The 25,630-nt window shown below is 48.0% G+C and overlaps 1 protein-coding gene across 3 annotated transcripts in view; it reads right to left on the minus strand.

Annotated features, from left to right (window-relative positions):
• Positions 1-2,073: 2,073 nt before the first annotated feature.
• The window catches only part of dnai1.2 (dynein, axonemal, intermediate chain 1, paralog 2), a 42,284-nt gene continuing 18,727 nt past the window's right edge, over positions 2,074-25,630 (minus strand). The window contains exons 18-21 of one of the 3 annotated variants that reach the window (XR_010325414.1): positions 23,782-23,881; positions 12,196-12,381; positions 2,806-3,101; positions 2,074-2,259 (exon numbers count right to left, since the gene is read on the minus strand). Coding sequence is in view for 1 of the 3 variants with exons in the window: in XM_064308298.1 (XP_064164368.1) it covers positions 3,003-3,101; positions 12,196-12,381; positions 23,782-23,881 (385 nt within the window). In the remaining 2 variants the exon portion in view is untranslated. Of the gene's footprint in view, positions 3,102-12,195; positions 12,382-23,781; positions 23,882-25,630 lie in introns of all 3 variants that reach the window. The other 2 variants (XR_010325413.1, XM_064308298.1) reach the window with 2 other exon arrangements.

The raw sequence follows: 25,630 nt of genomic DNA on the forward strand, positions 1-25,630 counted from the left end.
GATCCCGGCCAGCGACTCCCTCACTTTCGGGCACCCGCGGTGCACCCTCGCCGGTCGCCGTGGAAACCCGCGGCCGGGGACCCGGAGAACCCGAGCAGAACCACAGCTACGCGTAAAGTGCAATATAAGCCTGTCACTTACCTACGCTCGCCTGCGTTTCATTTCCCAAGCCTGTCACTTACCTACGCTCGCCTGCGTTTCATTTCCCAAGCCTGTCACTTACCTGCGCTCGCCTGCGTTTCATTTCCCAAGCCTGTCACTTACCTGCGCTCGCCTGCCTTTCATTTCCCAAGCCTGTCCCTTACCTACACTCGCCTGCCTTTCATTTCCCAAGCCTGTCACTTACCTGCGCTCGCCTGCCTTTCATTTCCCAAGCCTGTCACTTACCTACGCTCGCCTGCCTTTCATTTCCCAAGCCTGTCACTTACCTGCGCTCGCCTGCGTTTCATTTCCCAAGCCTATCACTTACCTGCGCTCGCCTGCGTTTCATTTCCCAAGCCTGTCCCTTACCTACGCTCGCCTGCGTTTCATTTCCCAAGCCTGTCACTTACCTACGCTCGCCTGCGTTTCATTTCCCGAGCGTGTCACTTACCTGCGCTCGCCTGCGTTTCATTTCCCAAGCCTATCGCATATGAACGCCACCTGACAAAACGGCTGAAGAGGACTTACGGAGGGGTCGTGTGTTCCGTTTCATAATCGCCCCGCTGAGGACCTCTGTGAGTCAGTGCGCTGGCATGAGAGGATCCGCTCGTGCGATTCGTCAGGTAGCGTTGCTCACTATCAAAGAGTCCACATCGAGGTAAAGCAGCTAAAACCTAACCACGTAAGACTGAATACTAAACACGCAATAATTACTCACAATAATCCATTGAATGAAACGTGTCTCATCATGTTTCCCACTGGTTGTACAGTATTATTATTATTATTATTATTATTATTATTATTATTGTTATTATTTTCTTGGTTGGGGTGCTGAGGACCTACACATGCTTCCTGGAGTTAAATGCTCATGTTAAAAGAGATGCCCCCTCATTACTGTGCCAAGGGGACGTTTAAAAGGTTGAACGCCTCAACAGCAGGAGAAAAAGTTCCGTAGCTTCTGAATTTTAAACGATTGCACCTCCTCACGAATGCTAATGGAGGGGGGAGAAGGTCTGTCGAAGCCCTTAAAATGCGAGAGTACACTCTGAAAACCGACATTAAAAAAAACTGTAGAACTGTAGCCCAGGGATACTCAAACCCCGCCCCTCAGGGCTAGTATTACTGCTGGCTTTCATTCCTCCCCTCTGATCAGGGACTGATTTAAACCTGACGCATCAGGTGAGAGTAACCTCTGGCCAATCAGTGACATTACTGGACTATCAGGCAGAAGAGAGAGAGAGCCAGCAGTACTGCTGACCTTGACAGCCAGGTTTGATGTATCTCTGCTGTATCCTAATGCTAGCGCGGTCATCATCTGTCCCGTTTTGTTAAAATTGGTGAGCGACTGACCATTGCAGATTTCCTCAATTTGAGCAGCTTTTTTCCACGTCCTTTTTTTTGGGACGTGATGCTGTGATTTATTCCTTTATTTTATAATTATTTTTTGAATAAAGATGGGTTCCAGTTTGTCGGGCCTGTTTCCACAGAGTGCAGAGATCCACAGCTGCTCTTTAAGATGAGACAACGCGTCCTCCCAAAGCTACTGTAATGCAGAGCAGTGTAATATTAGGAGCTCGTGGAATTTCTGGGCAGGAACTACAGTCTATCAAGCCAACAGCTTACAACTAGCATACTGCATATCCTCTGTTCCTCACATCTCTCTCTCTCGCTCACTCACACATACACACACACGCACACACACACACGCACACAGGACACAACATGCACACACAAACACACACTGTATGCACAGAGACACATACATTCATACACACAAACAACACATAAAACACACACACACATACACACAAAAACAACCCACACAGCACACAGACACAGGACACAGCATGAACACACAAACACACATATTTAGAATTTTCTAACTAGCATCCAAATCCAATGTGAAGTAGAAGAAATATGTACAATGCAAAATAGAGAGAACTTTTTTTGTCTCATTTTTAATATATACAACCAAACATTATACACACCCTTTTTATTCTTTTTGTATTTGACAAATAAAAATAATCTCCTGGACAGCTCTTCTTATTGTTTGGATTTTGTATATGAGAGGCCAGATGCCTGTGTCAGACACCTGTGTCATATGTCTGTGTAAGACTGCTGTGTAAGATGGTTCTGTGTAAGACTGCTGTGTAAGATGGTTCTGTGTAAGATTGCTGTGTCAGATGCCTGTGTGAGAGCTGTGTCAGACGCCTGTATCAGATGACTGTATGAGAGCTGTGTCAGTTACCTGTGTCATATGCCTGTGTGAGACAGCACTGTAAGATGGCTCTGTGTAAGATGGTTCTGTGTGAGATTAGATGTCTGTGTCGAATTGTTGTGTCAGATGGCTATGTGGGCTGCCTGTGTGAGATGGTTCTGTGTGAGAGTCCTGTGTAAGATGGTTCTGTGTGAGATGCCTGTGTAAGATGGTTCTGTGTCAGATGCCTGTGTCAGAGCTGTGTCAAATGCTTGTGTAAGATGCCTCTGTAAGACGGCTCTGTGTAAGATGCCTGTGTGAGATGGTACTGTAAGATGGCTCTGTGTCAGATGCCTGTGTCAGAGCTGTGTCAGACACCTGTGTGAAATGCCTGTGTAAGAGTGCTGTGTCAGATGCCTGTGTCAGATGCCTGTGTCAGATGCCTGTGTGGGAGCTGTGTCAGTTACCTGTGTCATATGCCTGTGTAAGACTGCTGTGTAAGATGGCTCTGTGTGAGATGGTACTGTAAGATGGTTCTGTGTTAGATGCCTGTGTCAGAGCTGTGTCAGACAGCTCTGTGTACGACAGCCCTGTGTCAGATGCCTCTGTAAGACGGCTCTGTGTAAGACAGCCCTGTGTCAGATGCCTGTGAGGGGCAGCAGCTCTAGGAGGTGTTCCCCGGGTCCCTCAGCAGGCTTAGCAGCTTCTCCATCTTGGCGATCTCCACCTCGGGGCCCTTGGGCACCTCCTGCCCCTTCTTCTCCTGCACGGGACAAAATGGAGAGCAGCTCCGTATGAGCACAGGGCAAAGAGTGCGGATACAACATGCACACGCACACACTCACACACGCGAAAACACAAACCTGACAGTTATCTCTCTCGCACACACACCCTGTTATCTTAAACTCACACACACTGTTTTTATCTCTCTCACACACACACTCACACACACTCACACACACTGATATCTGACACTCACACACACACACACACACACTGTTATCTTACACTCACACACACTGTTGTTATCTCTCTCTCACACACACACACACACACACACACACACACACACTCACACACACTCACACACACACACCCACACACTGCTGTTATCTCTCTCTGACACACACACATACACACAATAAATTTCCATTAACATGCGTTTATGCATCCTGACTGTCAATTTGCAATATTGCCAAGTCGAAAATAAGACTGTACGAAATTTAATTGATATTAGCACTTCGCCAAAGGGAAATAATGTGAAATAAATAAACTGTTCTAAAAGGAAGCAATAGAACTGACATAAATCTAATCAAAATTAAGCAGCAAGAAAAGACACCCATTCTTATTTACACACGAGGTTCGGGCATGCTCAGATCGGGTGACGCCACTTTTCTGAACAAAAGCCTGTTTGGCAACACCAGCTGTTTGGAGTCTGGTGCAGCACTGTAGCACTTTAACACAAATTTCCCTCCCTAATCCACCCAAATATAAACGCGTACACATGCACATACACCCGTATTATCACAGGGTTTAGGACTCAATGAATGAACATCAGATGATTGTCAGTTTCTTTGAGTTTGTTACTGTATAAGCCCTTTTTTTGCAATGACTTAAAATGCCATTCCATCATTTATATACTCAAAGCACGTTCTTGTAAGTTTTATAAATTATTCCGTGAAGCTGTAGAGTGCTCTTCTCAAAGGCACAGCTGTTCTACTCCCATGATCCTTTTGAGCCTGTTCCGGAAAACTAGTCCAAAAATAGATTTTGAGCTTAGCTCAAAGAAACGTAGTTCGGGGGCAAAGTTCTGCTGAGATATCAGCCTTGGTTTGCTGGCTCCAGACGTCTAGATGACTAACCAACACACCGGGGTTATCTGTACTATAACCAGAGGAGAGGGAGCGCTACAGGGACCATTTCCTGTCCCAGCAAACCAAACCTTCAGGGGGCACTTGGTGTGCAACTTAACACACATCCTGGGACTCTTCAACAAACAACTGGTTCTTGCTTGCTATTCAAATAATAGACAGAAGCTTTTTTTTTTAACTGCATAGGGAAATTTCAGCATTTTTAGCACTGACCTATGTGGTGGAGCAGAAACGACAGGAACACCGGGAAGAGCACAGCTGAACACCGGGAAGAGACGTTCCCAAAGCTCCCAGAATAATAACGTGGCGCTCCGCATCACTCTGACCCGGCAGCGCAGGGCGGGTTGGGGCCTGGTCCCGGGCTGGATGGAACTCCGGTTAAGATTATTATTCCCACCTTGAGCTCGCCTGTTTACGTCTCCGCAGTTCAGGGGTGGGGGTGGGGGTGCGGGCGCGGGGGGTGGGGGGGGGGTTGTAGGGTTGGGGGGGTGCGGGCATGGGCGCGGGGGGTGTGGGGGGTGGAGGGGGTAATTATATAAAGAGCGTGCTGACGCAAGGTGCTGACGCAGTTCCTTTCTGCCGACGCTGTTTGTCTCCCGGTGAATGCGACGCGGCTTGTTTGCGCAGTGATTAATGAGCCTGCTTTCTGACTCCAGCGCAGAGCGGCGGGCCGCCGACCTCCTGCCAACAACCCTGCCCGCGCGGCTCTCAAGATAATCACATCTGATGGAACAGCAATGGGTTCTGTGAGCTGATTGGGCTCCGTGGAATAGCAACAAGTTTTTTTTTTTTTTTTTAACAAAAGAAAAAAGCAGAGTCGCTGACTACAAAACCCACACATTCATTTTGCCCCTTGTTTTTTTCCCCCCAATTTTTCCCCCTATATTTGGAAAGGCCGGTCGCGTCCGTACACCCGTCTCTCAGGGGCAACGCCATCGATTAGCGAGAACGGCGGCGGGAAAGTGCTGAAGCCGCTGCTTATTTTCGGGGATCACGCGTCCCCGGCCGAACCGCAGGGGCCTGATCGATTCCAGGATTCGCCCCGCCGCTGAAAAACAAGGCCGACCCCCGCGGGGGGACGGTGTGGCCAATCACGTGTGGCCCTGAGCCGCCTGGCCGCCCAATCAGCACGGCCCGCGGTCGGGAATCATTACTAGACCACTGGGTGTGTTGCACACTTCAACTTCAAGTGTTTTTTCAATGTATTTGCATTTGTTTTTGCTATAGTTACTGGCGCATCCTTAACTTGGGATGTGCAGTTACCTATCTGTAGTCGCGTTCGTGCGCGCAATCCCCACTGGTGATTTTGGGGACAGGGGTGTGTAAACATTCGCTGAAAGCCTACAGACTTCAGAACATGAAGTACGGAACAATTCCAAACACTTATGTGAATAATCTTCAAATCCTACATGCCAGCCAGCTCCCTCTGTTCTGCTACCTCAGGACGCCTAGCACCTCCCCCTCTTCGCACCTGCACTTCCAGAACATGTCTCCTGTCTGTTCTGGCCCCACAATGGTGGAATGACCTCCCCGTGGAGGTCAGAACAGCTGAGACACTGACCCATTTCAAACGACGACTGAAGACTCACCTCTTCAGGCTGCACCTCTCCCCATCCCTCCCTTCCCCCCTGTAAATGACTGTAAGCTTAGGGTTGTAACTAGGCAGCTGTTTCGTAGGTGACTTAGGTGCATTAACTGTCTTAACTACTGCTTGTGTTTTTGCATAGACTGCGTTGTTGCCGTTCTCGTTGTTTAGTGTTAATCAGTTTAACCTTCAGGGTCCAAGCTGAACTATGCGGTTGTTCCCTGCACTTGGACCGGTACTTCTCTCCAGGGGTTTCGTCATACTTGTTCCTGGTTATGGTTATACACTTTGTTGTACGTCGCTCTGGATAAGAGCGTCTGCCAAACGCCTGTAATGTAATGTAATGTAATCTAACGTGTGAAATGTCTGCAGTGGAGCTGTGTGGCAGCTGACTGAGCCCAAACGAGGGGGCTGCCGACGCAAGCGAGCGCTCGCTACGCGAAGGCAGCAGATTGTTTTCTTTCCCTGTCACATCCCGAAAGCTCTGGGGTTTTTTTTGCGAATTCATCGCGTAGCGCAAAGTGCTAAGGGCTGAAAGTGCCGTCATACACGGCTTCAAACGCACCGCGAGCTATTTATAGCCTCGGCCTTCAGCTGAACCCGGAGACGGAGCTAACCGAACCGAAAAACCGAGAGCTAGCTTAGCGGGAAAAATCACTTCCCCCTGACGGAGCCGGAGCACCCCCCGACCCCCTTCAGGGCCGGTTCGCGTAGATCCCCCACCCTCCCAAAGTGGTTTTCCGCAGTGCCTGGCGCGCGGTTAGCGGCTGCAGGGAGAGTCGCGTCTCTAACCTGCGGCGGTGAGCGCTGGTCCATACGCTCAGGATACAGGATCAGGTTTCACAAAGCAGGATTATGCGGTTAGCTGGATAACTGCGCTGAGTAAAACCTGGAACAGCTCTTATTTTTTACTTCAGTCCGTGTTCTAGATTTGGGAGGGCTCCGGGTTTTACTCAACGCCAAGTTATCCAGCTAACTCAGTAATCCTGCTTTGTGAAACGGGGTCCCGTACAAGTTAAAATGTTGAGAGCTGACCCCAGATCAGTAGTCCTGCTCTAAGACCCTGTATGTCAGTGGGGATGGTAAATGGTAAATGGACTGCATTTATATAGCGCTTTTATCCAAAGCGCTTTACAATTGATGCCTCTCATTCACCAGAGCAGTAAGGGGTTAGGTGTCTTGCTCAGGGACACTTCGACACGCCCAGGGCGGGGGATCGAACCAGCAACCCTCTGACGGCCAGACAAACCGCTCTTACCTCCTGAGCTATGTCGGGGAAAAGGGAAGGCCACACAGATGAGTCTCACAGCAAACAAGCCCATTCGTTTCAAAGAAATCACTCTCGCATTGAGCAGCTTTGAGTTCACTGGCGTGTACTCTCTCCTTTGCAGGTCACAGGCGGCTTTAATGTCGAAAGTGTGAAATGAGAAAATATGAAATCCACGCGGAGAGTCTGTAAAAACTCCATTACTGCATTCGAGATTCCTTTAATTCCTTTAATTTTCTGTTTTTTTTTTTCGAGGCTCGGCGACAGAACATTGAAGGCAATTTGATAAGAATGTGTGCCTCATATTCAAATCTTCTTAATAGGGGGAAAGTTACTGAAAAAAATCTTGAAAAACATCCTGGAACATTACACCATCTTCAGCACGACGGCAAAAAATGACTTCAAAGCTCAGCAGTCGTTCCAAAACCGTTCCTCCGCGCGTTGGCTTCAAAGAAAAAACATGTAACTTAACAACTCATCTGCATTGCGCCGCGGCAATTACAGCCATCGAAGAACCGCCATAAAACTGACATTGCAGCATATCTGAAAAAACCAGAAAATGAACCAAAAGGGTGATTTACTCGACAGCAACGCGGCATAAAGTGACAGCAAGAGCCAGAAATTTAAGGAGCTTCATTACACCACGCATTACATTGCAGGCATTTAGCAGACGCTATTATCCAGAGTACTTTTTAACTTTTCTACATAGCATTTGCAATTGCATCCATTTATACAGCTGGATATATAACTGAAGCGATGCAGGTTAAGTAACTCGCTCAAGGGTACAAAGGCAGTGTTCTACCCAGGAATAGAACCCGTGACCCTTAGGTTATAAGACCAGCTCCTTACCCATTATACTACACCGCCACCCATGCATCCATTAGTCAGACACAGGAGCCCCAGTGTAGAAGGGTGTCTTTTCAGAGAAGGAGGGGATAAAAAAAAACATTCTACGTCTGTGTGAAGAACTCAACTTGGAATAATGAAATATTGATCTTAGATTTTTTTGTTTGTTTGTTTGTTTGTTTGTTTTTTTCGGTTACGAACACGTTTTTTAATAACTTGTTTCTCCCCAACCGACCTGAAGCAGACACTCATCAAGGTAGGTTTAAACCCAGATCAGACTATTGACAGACAGAAACGCAGCGAAGAAAGAGCGTTTCCCCAGAGGGCCCAGTGGATTACATCCGCTGATCGAACGCGCTCAGCCGCTTTTGGCAGGTGCCAGTGCTGTTCTTTTGATCTCTATCCTAAGACCCTGTTTACCGCTACCTTCGCTGAGTGACAGAGCAGGTGCGGATTTGGAGTCTCGATCCTCATCTTTATCCCCGTCCCGCGGCACGCTGGGAAAGGAGCCTCAACGCTCACCTTTTCATCAAAAAACAAAAATGTCACTGTTTATCCTTTCGGTCTTCATAAATACAAAATATGTCGCCTGAGCAACAGCAGCAGGACGGTGACGTCATCGCCGACTCCAATGCAATTCTCAGAAAGGCGGACATACTTTTAAATAAATACAATTAATTGCTAAATGAATGTTTAAATCAGTTTAACCTTAAAATAATTGTTTAAGCATTCCTTAAGCATTTAGAAGCATTCAATGGAACCCACAGAGGGTGTTGGACATGCTAGTTACACAAGCCTGACTCTGCCCTTTAGGACGGAGTGTGGCACAGTGGGTAGAACTGGGCTTTAACAAGGTCACAGGTTCGATCCGGTAGGACACTGCGTTGTACCTTGAGCAAGGTACTTAACCTGCATTGCTTCAGTATATATCCAGCTGTATAAATGGATACAATGTAAAATGCTATGTAAAAAGTTGTGTAAGTCGCTCTGGATAAGAGCGTCTTCTAAATGCCTGTAATGTAATGTAATGTAAAATGGCTCATATTCATAAACGAAAAGTAAGCCTACGTTCAGCACCATTAACAGGACTTAAAGGTAAATCAAAGCAATTAAGTCTAATATCTGGTTGCATAGTCCTCTCAAATGCCAGTCCATGGCCCACTGACATCAACCATCGTTCGGATTCCTCTTGGAAAATGCCTTGCCGGGCCTTCACTGCAGCTGCTTTCAGTTGATCTTTGTTTCGGGGGGTTTCTGTCTTCAGTCTCCTCTTCAGCAAGCGAAATGCACACTCCATTAGATTTAAATCACATGACCGACTTGTCCAGCCCGAAACATTCCACTTTTTCACACTGATGAATGCTCTGGTTGTGTAGGCTGTCTGTTTGGGGTCATTGTCCTGCTGTGGGATGAAGTGCTGGCCGATGAGGTCGGAGGAATTTCTTTGTACACGGCCAGACAAAAGTCCGTCTGTACGAATTCATCCCACTGCTGCCTTCCTCTGTTACATCAGCAATAAAGCCAAGTGAGCCTGTTCCAGAAGCAGCCACACATGCCCAAGCCATGACACCACCTCCTCCATATTTCACACATGAGGGGAGGTGCTGTGGATCATCTGTTCCTTCATTTCTCCACACATTCAGCTTTACATTGCTCTGGTAAAGGTATATTTTGGTCTCACCTGTCCGTAGAACCTTGTCCCAAAACTCTTCTGGTTCGCCTCTAATTATGATTTCATTTTTTTTGTGAATTCTAATCAGATCTTTCGACTCTTACTGCTGATGAGAGGTTTGCATCTTGCGGTGTAGCCTCTATAATTCTGCTGTCGAACTCTTCTGCTCATGACTTGCTTGTGATACGTTCATCCCAGCCCTCTGGAGACACTGCTGGTGATGTCACCAACCATTATTTTAGGGTTTTTCTTCACCGCTCTTCAGATTGGTCTGTCATCGACCGCAGCTGTCTTCCTTGGCCGACCAGTATGGCGTTGCAGCGAAAGTGTTTTTCACTGCAACCTGCAATAAACACCTCAGGAGGTTAAGCCCCCGTATGTGTGTATATATATATATATATCCTATTCCTCTGCTCAGGGCCCTTTGTTCCGTCCCTAAAAGCCGCTTCACGCCAGCGACAGCAGCATTAAATACAGCCGCAATCCCAGAGTTCCAGCGGGAACGCAGAGCAGAGCAGCGCTACGCTACGCTACGCTACGCGCGGAGCATGAGACAGCAACGAGACGCGAGGCGGCGATTCGGCCGAGGTCGCCGTGCTGAATCAGTCCGTTTTTTTCATCGAAGGCACGGAGTGATTAAGTGAGCTGTAGCCGTAGCTTTGACCCATTTTGAGCTCCGGGATTTAAAAAAAAAAAAAAAAGGCAAGGCTAAGGAAATCAGCATTGCGTAACAACCGCCGGCTAAGCCTGCCCTACAATAGAAAGTGTGATTGAACGAGAAAATAATACCCAGCATCCTCCATGCTGCGTGGCCGCCATCAATACTGGGGAACTATGCCTCGGCGTGTACTGCATTAATAACGTCAGGCAGCTGAGCTACACTGGAACAGAAGTGAGCTTGTACTGTATATCGCTGATATAAACACTGATATATAGCTGGAACATAGCTGGAATATAACTGATATAAACTCTGATATATTGTTGGAATATAGTTGATATAAACACTGATATATATATATATATATATAGCTGGTATACAGCTGATATAGCACCTCCAGTGATAAACATAAATAACCTCATAACATTCCAGCCCTTCTTCGGGCCGTATTTCTGTAACGATGAATATTCTGGGCGAGTGTGTGAACTGGGCGAAACGGACAGCGGGCAGCGGGCAGCGGGCAGCGGGCGGAGGGAGATACGGGCTAAAATCAAACGCGGCGAGCGCAGGGGAGTAAATCAGGCGGGCGGGTGAGCTCCGAGCTAATTTACGCTTTTAATAGCCTTCTCACGGGATGCGCGCTGAAGGGCTAACCCGGAGCGCGGAACGGCGGAAAGACTCGGTCACACGGAACCGTTTCTCCGGTTCGGTTCCGCAGAAGGGCATGCTCGAGCGGCCTTGCACAAGGCGATTACAAACTCCTTGTGCTGTGACCGAAAAAAAAAAACACACTCGTTCTGCACCTCTTATAGCCTGCTGAATTCAAGATTATATCTAATAAAGTATGCTAATTTTTGCGTTTGAATCTACTCTGTATGCACAGCAAGCCGGCTGTGGAGGGAATACAGGGAGCTTAATTATGTTTCTGCAGTGCGGACAGGCTACTGCTGAGGATAGCCTCGACCCCAGACTCTCTATCTCTAGAGTTACAGTGCAATTTCCTGCAACCTAATTCCACCCATCCATCTGTCCATTATCTAATCTGCTTACTCCTTCCTGGTCAGGGTCGCAAGGGGGTGCTGGAGCCTATCCCAGCATGCATTAGGCGAGAGACAGAAATACACCCTGGACAGTTCGCCTGTCCATTGCAGAGCACACACCATTCACTCACACCCTCATACCTAGGGGCAATTTAGAGTCTCCAATTAACCCAGCCTGCATGTCTTTGGACTGTGGGAGGAAACCGGAGTGCCCGGAGGAAACCCATGCAGAACATGGGGAGAACATGCAAACTCCACACAGGAAAGGCCACGACCAGGATTCGAACCCGGGACCTTCTCGCTGTGAGGAGGCAGTGCTACTCCACTCTGGTACTGGCAATAGCTGACTATTGGTTTATCAGCAAAGCACATCACGGGAAGCTGTGTAGAGTCAACATGATCACACTCATATTACTGTGTTGGGCATGAGTCTGACAAGTGAGCTCTATCAGTACGAGTCTGATGTGCCTCCCATATCAGATACCGCCATCCAATTATGAGGCGGGACTGTTGCGCGGTGGATAGAAAACTGGACTTGCAATCGAAAGAGAGCACGCTCCCGTTTTGAAGGGGCAAATTCGGCTCGTGGGGCAGTGACATGCTGTATGGCTCGAATCGAATTTAGGGTGTGGGTGGGCCCCTTGGTCGCGCCCTATGGCTCGGACTGAATTTCGAGCCCGGGCCGCCCCAGTCGTTTTTGCATTGGCTCTCTTAACCGGCGAGCCACGGCGGGTGACCTGTGGCGGGTGACCTGCGGCGGGTGACCTGTGGCGGGTGACCTGCGATGGGTGACCTGCGGCGGGTGACCTGTGGCGGGTGACCTGCGGTGGATGACCTGTGGCGGGTGACCTGCGGCGGGTGACCTGCGGCGGGTGACCTGTGGCGGGTGACCTGCGGCGGGTGACCTGCGGCTCTCACCTTGGGCTTCTTGCGCAGGTTGGGGGAGAGCTTGAGGCTGATGACGTAGCCGCGGTCGTCGCCGACGACGACGATGGGGTGGACGGGGTTGAACTCGATGTGGGTCAGCTTGGTCTTCTTCTTGGCCACCACGGGCTGCTGGCAGATGGCCTCGTACTTGTTGACGCTCAGGTCAAATACGTGAACCTGGGGAGGGGAGGAGAAGAGAGGAGCTCAGGGGTTTGTCTGACAGCGTTTCTGTGTGTGTGTGTGTGTGTGTGTGTGTGTGTGTGCATGTGCATGTGTGCATACAGTACAAATATATATGTATATATATATACAAATATATATTTGCATGCACAAATACACACACACATCCACAAATGCATACACACATGAACACGCGTGTGCGCACGCACACACACACATGCATGCACAAATATACATGCACACACACACATCCACAAAGACACACACACATACACGCATGAACACACACATGAACACACACACACACAACACACACACTCAGTGGCCTTTATGACTGTTGCTGCTTAAAGCTGCACCTATCATGTTCATTAATTTCTTATGCAGTAGTGCTGAGTTCCCGGGGTCTATTTGTGTTTGGAGTGTAATAAATGGAACGCGGAGCCAAACACGTACTTTACTGGACGCCACTGACGGCTTAATGAGTGGGAATTCAGCACAACGTCACAGTACAGCGTTTTAATAACAAAGCAATTGTTCTCGATGCGATCCACACCCATGTCTCCGGGGCGACGGTTCAGATGCAACAGCACAGCAGATTTTCATCTCCCAGTCCAGCACCAGATTCGCTTGGCACAGAGACGGTGTAGTGTGGGCGGCAGTGTAGCGTAATGGGTTAGGAGCTGGTCTTGTAACCTAAAGGTCACAAGTTCAATTCCCCGGTAGGACACCGCAGTTGTACCCTTGAGCAAGGTTACTTAACCTGCATTGCTTCAGTATATATCCAGCTGTATAAATGGATACAATTTAAATGCTATGTAAGAAGTTGTGTAAGTTGCTCTGGATAAGAGCATCTGCTAAATGCCAGTACTGTAATGTAATGAGACAGTTATGTGAAATTGAAAAACAATGCTTCTTTCTTTCGGGCTGGAATTAGGGACCAATGCAGGACCCACGTCCAGTACGTGAGAGTTTCTGCCTCACGCAGTAGAGGCAGAAACTCCGGGGATTATCCAGACTAGGCTTGATACGGTGTTAGATACTATCTAGTCTGTAGGGCGAGCATTGCTGGGCTGGATGGCCTGTTCTCATCATTATGTTATGTTACGTTATGTTATGTTATGTTATGTTATGTTATGTTATGCTACGTTACGCTATGTTACGCTATGCTACGCTAAGCTACGATATGTTACGCTATGCTACACTACATTACGCTACGTTACTGTGGTGTGGGGATGGCTGGTTTAAGCAGCCACACCTGCCCTGGGTCAAGCTAATTAGACCTGGCTAGTTAGATAATTGGTTATTAATTAGATAATTGGCCAGGCTAATTAGGCCCAGGAACAGGGGTGGCTGCACCTGTGCGTAGTGAGGTAATCAGTGCGCACAGGTTAAATCTGCCATCCCCACCCACACGGGGAGCCTTCTCTGTCATGACAGGGTTTTACATCTGCTCATTTGGCTGTACCATCTTGCCAAACCGTTGCAAATAAATGTGGACTGCTTGAACATCATCTCCCTGTGTCTCTGTGCTGCAGGGCCCCAAGGAAAGCCACTTCGGTGGCCTGTGGCAGGCGTGTTTGCCACAGTTACGCTACATTATGTTCTGGTATGTTATGTTATGTTATGTTTCTGCACGTGAGGAACCCCGCTACGATGAGCAGGTGGCGCTGGCTGAAAGGCCCCAACCGTTTTTTTGGCGGCAGGAGCTGGGGTCCGGTCACTCAGGGCTTACCGCCACGGCCGCTACTCTGCGAACGGGTTAAGAAGCGGAATCGGGCGGTGCGCCCAACGTCTGTTACCGCGGCTGAGCGCGGAACTGAAGCAGATTGTTAAATGTCGCTCACTGTGCACGGTCACATGCTCACACCTCGGGGGGTGAAGCCGTACATCCGCCGGTGAGATCACCTGGCGTCGCTCGCTCGCCTCCCACAATCGGTGCCGCGAGTGGGCGTCACAAGATTTTAACATGGGGGGAATTTTACATGTCGGATCTCAAAATCTGATTTGTTATCACGCCATCTTCTCCGTTCTTCTCCGCCTCGCGTCGCCCGCTATCCCAGCATGCCTTGCGGAAGCAAAATGAAATGTAATCTCCTCCGTTCATTTTCAAACCTGCTTCTCGTCGGAGGACGTGTGGGCTCAGCCTCAGTCTCTTGCTGGAGATCACCCGTGCCTCCCACACGGCTGTGCTCCTCTGCGCCTCCCACAGGGCTGTGCTCCTCTGCGCCTCCCACAGGGCTGTGCTCCTCTGTGCCTCCCACAGGGCTGTGCTCCTCTGCGCCTCCCACACGGCTGTGCTCCTCTGCGCCTCCCACACGGCTGTGCTCCTCTGCGTCTCCCACACGGCCAAACTCCTCGTGCTGAAGGCCCTCATTAACGAGCCCCGTCAGAGCCCGGCCCGGCCGCTAAGCGCTAATTAAAGCGCCTTATTCGCTGCGGTCATTACCCGCGTCCGCACTCGTCCGACGGAACGCTCGCGCGGTCATGGAAACGAGACGGGAGAACATCAGCACCACACCGGGGGGGAGGGGATCGGCAGCTCAGAAGATGCCCTGAATTTGGATTTTAAATTAAACCCTCCCTCAAAAAAACAAAATAAATGCGTACAGTCTCATGAAAAAAGTATTTGCGCCCTTCCTGATTTCCTTTATTTACTGCATATTTGTTACACTGAATGCCACTTTTTCCACGCCGCTGTACATGTATAAGACAAAACGAGCGTGCCCGCAGCAAACAGGGTGCTGATGACAGTCAGTGTAATTCCAATATCAGTCCCTTAACCGTGACACTGATGCGGTGCCGTGGCAACAGCAGCAGGCCAACTGGAGCCGCCTCGCCCGTAGCCCCCATGTGGGGCATTATCAGCAGGGTAATTAACCCAAATTGCTTCAGTAAATATCCAGCTGTATAAATTGATTATATGTAAGCTGCATGACTTGCCCTGGATGGAAGCGTCAGCTACATGCGTAAAAGTAAAGTGCTATATCTTCTAAATAAGCCCTAAATATTTATAGTATCCTCAATCTCTCTCTCTCTCTCTTACTGCAGTCCCTGATGTGCTGTTTCAGGTCTATGCGCAAGCAGCTGCTATCAGTTGTGATGTTGATGACAGTGCCAGTCCTGCTCCTTCCTAAAAACCCTTATCAATGCACTTACTGTAAGTGCTTCAGGATTAAGAGCGAATGCTAAATGCTTGTGTGGAATGCAAGTGTAAGCCTGCGCATTATTACTTTATAAATCTGTCCTCTGATTACACTGTACGGTTGAAAAAAGGGAAGTACCCACTACATTAAAAAAATGCCCGTCTGTCTGAGTTGAGCATTTTGTCCTGAGATGCCGGACGGATTGGGAGCTCGTCCACAGATCGGAAACGGTGTAAAAACAGAACAGGTGTGGGATGACTTCATCATTGGCCAATTAGCATGAAAGAGAGGAGAGAGGAGAACTGCGTTCATAGCATTGACTCCTCGGTCACCTGAATTTACCCTTTAAAGAGCTGGACTGTTTTTTTTTTTTCAAAAGTCAGTGTTCCACAACCCCATCTAGTCTGAAAAGTCAGTGTACCTGTACCTGGGAGCCAATGAGCACGTGGTGGCTCCTAAAGGTCAAAGGTGAATCCTCCCTCTCTGCTTCGATGACATCGTCAGCCCGATCCCAAATTTAAGAATGAGCGAGACCGTATCCCCCGGGCTGTCGGTCTTCATTCACGACTTCGTCACGCCAAGCGTCTGCGCGACCGCGGTGACAAATTAGCACCCCGCCAGCTCCCTGTAATTGGCCCAAATGGCGGGTTTTCACTGGGAAAGGACCACGCCCTCCAACGGGTGGCGGAATGCCAGGCCCACACACGTGATTTTTTTTTCATTGTGGTTTTTTTAAATATTTCTACCACCGCTTCAAAATCGATTCTGTACATTGCAGTCAATTCAAGTCTTAAATCTACGTAAAATGTGTAATCTATGAAAATCTCTTAAATCACAATAAGCAGAATAAAAATATTAGCATCTAATTCTAGGCTAATTATGCAGGAAACATCAACCTCTGTCTGAGGGGGAAGGCGACTCTTTCATTCCATGCCCAGCTCTCTCCTGAACGTGTGCAAAATCCATTTTATACCCATTCATATCCTCCTAAGACCCAGCAATTCATTTTTGTCCCCTGTAGGGAGACACAAGCCTCTGGTCTTAATCTGAAGAACCATGTATTCTACCATGCTGTACACAACAAGAGACATTTCTATACAAATAACATAATTTTTTTTTGTAAATAATTTTACTGCACGCTTGAATGATGTCAAAAAATCTAAAATACTAAAATACATTTTTTGTGTCGAAGCTCAAGAGGTTACAACAGTGCTCAGAGACTTGGGTTACTACTGTTCTGCCTGGGCTGAAACCTGACAAAATATCTGAAGTGCCACAATGTGTTTCAGTCCGCCGTTTTTGTCATTTTTATACTCTGTTTTTATGCAGATATAAAAGTGAAAAAAAGCTAAGCAAAACCAGACAGCCTGTCATTCTGTCTGGATGAAAACCTGACGTATGGCAGCCTTAGAAATTACTGTTTCAGCGCACGCCTGTTCAGAAGTACAGCAGCTAGCGGTCAGCGGAGAGGGTGAACAGGAAGTGTCACACTGCTTTACATTACATTTATCTGGCAGACGCTATTTATCCAAAGCGACGGACAATAAGTGCATACCGAAGGTCATTGGAACAACTACAGGACACAGGTCCGATAAGGAGCATACCCATTATGTAACAGTTTAATCCATAGATACGAACGCATTAAGTCCAGTACACACAGTGCGCAGAGGCTCGGTCAGAATGTTATGGTTAGTCAAACCAGGATGAGGCATGACAGCGAGCTGCAGCTTCAAAGATAACAACACAACACAAGTGCAATATGAGTGCTGGACGGAGATGTAATATCTCACGCTGGATGTCTGATGAGCCGGGCCAGGGTAGGAGCTTCATGCCCGGCTGCGTTAGAACTCCTGTGTTCCGTCGCGAGCTGGGGGGTGGGGGAGACGTGAGGGTGTTCGGGGTGGGGGGGGTTGTAGCTTGTGCCTGGCAGGGCAGGAGCTTCATGCCTGCCTGTGTCAGAGCGCCCGTGTGAACTCCTGAGTTCTGTCGAAAGCTGGGGGGAGGGGGGGGGGGGGGGGATGGGGCTGTGTGGGATGTGGAAACTGGGAGGGCAAGGGGCTGGGGGGTTGGGATGTGGGAACTGGGTGGGGGTGGGGGGGGAGAGCTGTGGGGGCGGAATGTGGGAATTGGGGGGTTGGGGCGGGGGGGGCGGGGGGGGGGTGCCTGTGTCGTGCCAGAGGCCTCTCTCCGGAAACAGAGCGCGACCGTATGCGTCCTCGTGTTTAATTAAGGGCTCCGTCGCGGCAGATGGCCCGCCTCGGCGGCAGAACCGCTCGAGCGGGAGAGGTGGGGGGTGGGGGGTGGGGGGTGAGGAGCGGGGGTGGGGGGTGGGGAGGGGGGTACCGTACCGGTAGAAATTTCTCTTCCATCTGCATCCGCAGTTACTGTGCCTGAACCAGAGCAATCCGGATTACGTGTATTTCTAAATGCTAAATTTAATAGGACAGAAACGGGTGACAGTTTACTTGAAGCCTGACTAATAAGAATGTAAGCACATTATAACAAGCTTATAACCAATGTCATACACGTCATAGCGTACGCAGGGAATTTTGCACAGCAGAATCAAAGAAGCGCTTTGGAGTGATTGCTGCATACATTTGATGGTGACACACAATTGCTCACAAGCTTTGCTCTGCTGTCAGGACTGAGAATGACAGATGTGTGTCAGAGGGAACCCTCCAGATCTGAGCAATTACTGTCCTCTTTCCAAACGTCTAATCCCAGCCACAGGTCATAAAATCCCAAGAGACTAACTCTCAGCAGAATGAATATCAGCTTGGACAGGATTTTAAATGAAGCTCAGACTGTCATAGTAAAGCCTGGGGAAAATGACATCATAAACGGATATAAATTTTTAAAAACTCTATTGCTTTAATTGTTGATCTGTGAAAGCCTGAGTGTTAGGCCTGATGAGTGGTTCAGAAACAGATCTCGCAGATGCCAATGGTCATCACAAAAGGGTCACATATCAGTTTTTCCTGAGATTGTCAAATGTGTTCCCCAAGGCTCAATTTTCGGCCCCCTTGTCATTTCCACTTGCATAAATGATCTTGGTAAGGAAATATAAACGACGCTGTATACGCTGATAATATTGTTGTTTATACATACTGTACAGTCTTATCAATTATCAGGCTGTTCAAGAGGTCCTTGGCATGCTGGCTATCCTGGCCGGCTGCTTAAATAAATTCCCAGCCAATTTATGTCAGCATTTTTTTTTACATTACAGGGCTCAAGGTTCAGTAATTAAAAGGGCATATGGTTAGATGATAAGATGCCATTCAAGGTCTCCTAAGAAAGATGAAAGATAAAAACTGAAAAAAAAGATAAACTAAAACTTCTTACTTTTTTTTTTTACTTCCAAAACAAATGACCTTTCTCCTTTCCGACAAATAAATAAGTAAATGAATAAAAAAATGGCTCCAGGCTCCTGTCTATCGATGGTTATGGTGATCTGTTGTATTTCTGCGTGCAGCTTCCTCCGGTCTTGTCTCTTGAAGGTTTTCACGCTTCGTCGCATTTTAATGCCAACAAAAAACTTTCTCACACGCCAGTGGACCTTCTTGCCCATTTGCAGGCCTGCGGCACTCTTGTGCTCTTTATCTATAAATCAATACCGAGTTTAACAGCCTTTCCACCCCGGGAGTCTCATTCATTTCAATGACTGGAGCGATCAGCCCTCTAAGAATGTGCTCTTTAATATTCCTGCGGTATTCACAGTTTTCGGGAAAAATTGCATTTTCTCCTTACGCACCCCCGAATGCGAAACAGCTTACAAAAACAAGTTTTTAAAGCTGGAGGCACCCGGCGTCCCTGGGTAATTTTAAATCTCTTCTTCACAGCGCTGCGACTGAACGAGCGTAATTGTTTTTCATGATGAGAATCTGATTTCTTTGGGTTGCAAAAAAAAATAACTACTCTCAGGGTTATTGTACGTTTGTGAATTGTCTTTTCTGAATTCTATTTAATGTTTGCGGTGTCGGCCAGGTCTCTCCTGAAAAGGAGATTTAATCAGGACCTCCTGATTAAATAAACGTTAAAAAATAAATCATGTTTTTTAAAAGTGTTATATCGACCTTGTGGCCACAATTCAAGTAAAGTGCAATGAAGAAAGAATAGACATAAGCCTGGATTCAATCAATATCTGTCCTTAACTTTAACCCACAAATGAATGCAGGCACACAAACCATTCGGGATTTCATTTCGGCGAATGCCGAACTCACCAAGTTGTGTTTGTAAAGAGTAGCTCAAAAAATAGAACGGACAAATACCAGGGCTGGACAAAACAGAAAGACCACACGGAATAAGGACTTTAACTTTAATGTAACCAAATCATTATTACAAAGTCAGCTACGCAGCTTGGTCATATTAGGCTGAATGCCAATTAGCAGTATGTGTCAGCTATAAACGAGCCATGTAAATCAGCACTTTTAATTGCGAGTTTCTAAAAAGGGCAAATAATTGGTGCCAAAATTGCCAGTAAATCTGCAGATTTATTTAATGTCCATCCACTGTCCCAGGGCAGGCTGATAACACTGAACACACTGATAACAACACAGACCAGACAAGATAGTCCTTATTCCTGATTTGTTTTCGTCTCCTCAGCCATGTTCAAATACCATAAAAACCTTTCTTCCTTCCTCCTTCATCTCCTCATCTCCTCGTGATAGAGAGAATTTGAACAAGCTGCAGTGACAGGGAATGTTCCCATTTTTTATTTAAAAGGTGGGAGGACAGCCCGCCCTCATTGTGTATCGTGTCACTTTACTCACACAGGGGGGAGAGCAGTGAGGGTAATGGATAAGGATGGAGACACGTGACAGAAAGTGATGTCGTGGTGGCTGAGTGAACCCCCAGCTGCATGGAGGAAATCTGATATGGGTTCAGAGGTAGACTGTGGATTGTCGCCACACGGTCTCCCGGTGATGGAATTATTTAATGGACAAAGAAAGAAAACATGATCCGTGTTTGCGGAAGTCATTTTGACTACAAGTCCCAGAAAGCCTTGCTTCAAAGGAGTTCTGTAAGGGTGAGGGAAGAACTGGTGCATAAACAAAATGAAGGAAGGAAGGAATGAAGGAAGGATGTGTTTTGTAAGTGTAAATCACCAAGACAGCCCTTCTTTTGCCTGTAACAACATCATTCGCAAACCCCACTCTCCTCTTTAGCAGAGTGAACGAGGTCGATGTCTCAGTCAGGGAATAACGGGACGCCCGTGATGTCATATCCTGCCCAAGTCTCGCAACTTCCTGATTTTTACCTCCTCGTTTTGTCTCGTAACGGACGGCTTTATTTGATCCGAAGGGTCCGGGGCGTGCTGTCGGGTCCCTTGTCAGGCTGCGTTTTCGCCCTGCTCGATCTCGGAGAGCACTTCCTCTCCGCCACCCGCAGAACAGGCCCTGGAACGCGGCCCACTCGATATCCGAGCCTCGGTGCGATCGTTTCACAACACGGCTCGTTTCGTTTACCCGCGTCGACAGCAGAGCGCTGAACGCAATCTAGCTCTCCAATAAATCGGACGCTAGCCCTCGTAGCCGTTTCGCAACGGCAACTCAGTCGACTGCAGCAATAAACAAACCGCTATGAATTTATAGCTGGATGGCAATTTAACAGACAATTAAACGAGACGAAACGAAAAAAAAAAACAAGAGAACAGAGCAAACGTCATCTTAATCAGCAGCACCGATTACAACAGTGCTCGACACCCACTGGAGTAATTACAACAGTTAAGAGCGCAATGAGGCGCTAAATTGAAGCACCAGCTATCTGCCCCAAAATCCATTTTAGGAATCAATTTCTAATGTTAGAAACACTTCCCTTTTCCGCCCCCATCCCAGAAAGAACCTCTCTCTAATTCGTTTAACAAAATTCCGCGGAGCGCTGCGTCATTCACAATCGACCCTTGTACGGGCTTTTCTGAGCACGGAGGTCGTTTTCTCCGATGCGGATAATGGACCGTGACCGAGCTCCAGTCTTTGCCAAAGTGCTTCAGAGGGGCGGGGGGGGGGGAGTAGGGGAAAGGGGGCTGAATTAAACAGAACCTTCTCCCAGGGGGGGGGGGGGGCAGAATTAAGGGTCGTGAGACAGTGGACGAGATCTTGCTTCTTTCCTGAAGTTTCTCTGCGGCTTTTAAGACTCTGTGCCGATTTAACGGGACCATGAATTTCCCCCTTAAGCCTTATGGGGAGGGGCACAGAACAAGGGCAGATCCCTTTCAGGATTTCCTGCAAACCTCTGCTCTTAATGAGCACGAGCAGAGCTCACCGTCAGCGAATAAAAAGTGAAAGAAAGATAAACTCAAATGAATGTGAACTCGTCCTTTCCTCATCAACGTTTGGTGGAATGGACAAGTATCGTTTCACGTTCTGTGCAATATTTGGAGGGATTTTTCCACCCATGTCCCAGAACTCCTTGGGTATCAAATGTAGCGCCTTGTTCATGTACCGGTAATTTGTAATGAACTAGTTTGGAAGTACAGTACTGTATTAATTAGTCTGGAAGCACAGTACTGTATTAATTACTTTGGAAGGACAGTACTGTATTAATTAGTTTGGAAGTACAGTACTGTATTAATTTGTCTGGAAGCACAGTACTGTATTAACTAGTCTAGAAGCACAGTACTGTAGTAATGATATCAGACCATTGAGGCTTTCATTGTAAGCTTTGAATGTGTACAGTAACTTGCATTATCAGAGACAAATGCTGTTATTTTGTTATAAAGTCAAGCTCAGAGTTCAGTAGGCGTTGTCTGATGCAATCCGTGACTGAGCTGTAACTGTTGGCAATAACAACAACTGTAAATTGGATGTAATTGATTTTCCTCGCAAAGCAAACAAACTGCGCAAAACATAATGGTCTCTGTCATCTGTTGACTCATCTGTGTCCATATTGTCTTTGCGTGTGAGTCAGCCGCCAGTGACTGCTCAACTCTCCCCCCCACCGAAACACCCCCCTGCCCACCCCCCTTGCTGATACAACGCTTCAACAAATCAAAAATGAGCATATCAGAAAATCTAAAATCAGCAGGTTTGCTGCATTACCTGCATGATACCGAGGTCAATAAACACAGAGCCAATGGGAAAGGATCTATGATTTTAGGATCTAAAAAAGATTTTAAAAAATAAATTCATGAACACGGACACACGTTTAGAGAACGTGACCTATAATGATTTCAACCTTCATTACCATCTACATCACCATGGGGTCACTGTAGGCACTGGACTGTTCATCAGCTGAATCCTCTGACTAATTACACAATTAGTGATTGACTGTGACCCTCATAAAAAGCACTTAGTTGATGTACTGCAATGGCTCGCAGTGGATGAGAACACAGGGACGGAATGTAAAAACACGAAAAAGTCTTTGAGCCCAAAAGGAACCCAGCGGTGTCAGCCAGGGAAGATGAAACATATAAATTAAGCGAGAATGTTACGCTCAAAACGCAGCCTAATTATAGTCCTCCGAGCTACTTCCATTTATTATTTACGAGCCAACGTAACAAGCAGGGCTACAAAGAAGCTCAGTACCTCTGCAGACTCTCTGCATAATAACAGAGTAAGCAAGTCATAAAGTTGGTAAGCTGACGTCTGTGCTCATCTGCTTCTCCCATGAGCGTGGAAGACTCGGCTGCGTTTTGTAATTGCGCTATAAAGTAAAATAGGTAGGAGTCAGCATCCGCAGATATATTTAATGTAACCTTTATTTAGACAGGCTAGGTTGAATTACAGCAACACCCTCGTGAGGCACGTCTTTGGGTTGTACCCCGGTGGAAACCCATGCAGCCATGGGGAGAACATGCAAACTCCAAGCAGAAAGGCCCTGGATGGGATTCGAACCCAGGACCTACTTGCTGTGAGATGAAAGTGCTATCCTTTGCACCACCATACCTCCCCCAATATCGATATCAGTTACTGTCACCAGATGCTCCTGAAGCATTTTTGAGAAAGGGAAACACGAGTGCATCGTTCTGCAAGTATTTTTCTCTGAACACGTGACGTGTACACGATCAACCTTTGTGGATCCACCTCTCCCCACCTGTCATATCTGTGATTGACGTGGCTTCAAACTGACGTTTGACTGAACAAGGACATCTCAAAAAAAAAAGAAGAAGAAGAAGCCAAAATACACGTTTCCTCGTTTTCTCCGTTCCTCGCTTCCTCCACTGGGTGGAGCTAAGGAGGCGAGGAAAGGACGCGAGGAAAGGACGCAAGGAGGTAAAATGAGCCCGCTGCAGGAGGTCTGTGATTGGTCCGCTTACCTTTCCGTCCGCGGTGACGGCGGCGAACACGGTGGAGGAGTACGGCGACCACGCCACGTCCCCAACCGCCGAGTTCAGGTCAAAGGTGAACATGGGCGTGCTGCGAACACACGGGAAGTGTTAGAGGGTAGGGGGACGGGGGGTGGGGTAGGGAGCAGGGGCAGGGAGGCAGGGGGTGGGGTAGGGAGCAGGGCAGGGAGGCAGGGGGGGGGGGTAGGGAAGCAGGGGGCAGGGAGGCAGGGGTGGTGGGTAGGGTGCAGGGGGCAGAGAGCAGAGGGTGTAGGGCAGGGGGCAGGGAGGCAGGGAGGCAGGAGTGGGGTTAGGGGCAGGAGGCAGGGAGGCAGGGGGCTGGGGTCAGGGGCAGGGTAGGGACAGGGACAGGGGGCAGGGAGGCTGGGAGTAGGGGTTAGGGGGCAGAAGGCAGGGAGGCAGGGGGGCAGGGGGCAGGGAGGCAAGGGGCAAGGGATAGGGGGTAGGGGGCAGGGAGGCAAGAGGCAAGGGATAGGGGGTAGGCAGCTTCCTCATTCTAACTCAGCATGCAGAGAAAGCTTGAGCATGAACGATATGGGGTGTTTTCAGGAAAAGTTATAAATGCCATGTTTGCCTCAGACCTTCTAGGACACAGCTGAGGTCCATGGAGGTCCATGGAATTTCAGTAAAACAAACCCTTGGGAACAAAATCCATTCCACTTGATACTTAAACAGTTCCCCTATTTGTTTTCTTGTGAGAAACCAATTCCATTACATATAATAATGATGTGACATGTAAATTTATTGCCTGAAAGCAGTGTTTTCCATAAGGAATAAATACACACAAGTTATACATCATGTAGCCATTCTCCATTCTGAACCACAGAGGTGTTTCCGGAGGCTCAGAACTTTATTAAGTTAAAAATGTCATGTGGTGAAAATTGCCTGAAGGTAAATCCAAACCACGGAAAGTGCTATTAAAATTTTAAATATCACACCGAACCTCTGAAATAATTACTACATGAGTCTGTTGAAGTGGCAGGGCTTGGGAAATGAGCCTGACTGAGAGTCTGACACACAGTGAACACTGGGGGGGGCGACATAGCTCAGGAGGTAAGACCGATTGTCTGGCAGTCGGAGGGTTTGGCGGTTCAAACCCCGCCCTGGGAGTGTCGAAGTGTCCTTGAGCAAGGCACCTAATCCCTAACTGCTCTGGTGACTGAGACTAACAGCAGAATAATAAATAAACAACTTCTTCTTCTTCTTCTTCTTCTTCTTTCGGCTGTTCCCGTTAGGGGTCGCCACAGCGGATCATCCGTTTCCATCTCTTCCTGTCCTCTGCATCTTCCTCTGTTGCACCAACCACCTGCATGTCCTCCCTCACCATGTCCATGAACCTCCTCTTTGGCCTTCCTCTTTTCCTCCTGCCTGGCAGCTCCATCTCCAGCATGCTTCCCCCAATATACCCAGCATCTCTCCTCCGCACAAGAATAATAATTAATCAATAAATAACTAAACGTATAAAAATCCTGACAAACTGTTGGCAGTCACCACACCCCCTGGCTTGGCCCTTTCACAGGGAATGTTTTTATGAAATTGTCTATATCAGTGGTCTCCAACCCTGGTCCTGGAGAGCTACAGGGTCTGCTGGTTTTTTATTTTCACCTAAAAACCAACACCCAGTTGAGACCCAAGACACCAGGTGAGTTGAGTTAACTACGTGATCAACTGCTCTAATTGATTCATGAAGTGCAGAGTCACCATGAAAACCAGCAGACCCTGCAGCTCTCCAGGACCAGGGTTGGAGACCATTGGTCTATATTGCAGATCCGTGAGGCAAGTCTCTCCAGGCGTGGATCCCTGCTGTGTTCTGTGCCAC

Source organism: Anguilla rostrata, chromosome 14 (genome assembly GCF_018555375.3).
Source record: "Anguilla rostrata isolate EN2019 chromosome 14, ASM1855537v3, whole genome shotgun sequence".
Classification (NCBI taxonomy): domain Eukaryota; kingdom Metazoa; phylum Chordata; class Actinopteri; order Anguilliformes; family Anguillidae; genus Anguilla; species Anguilla rostrata.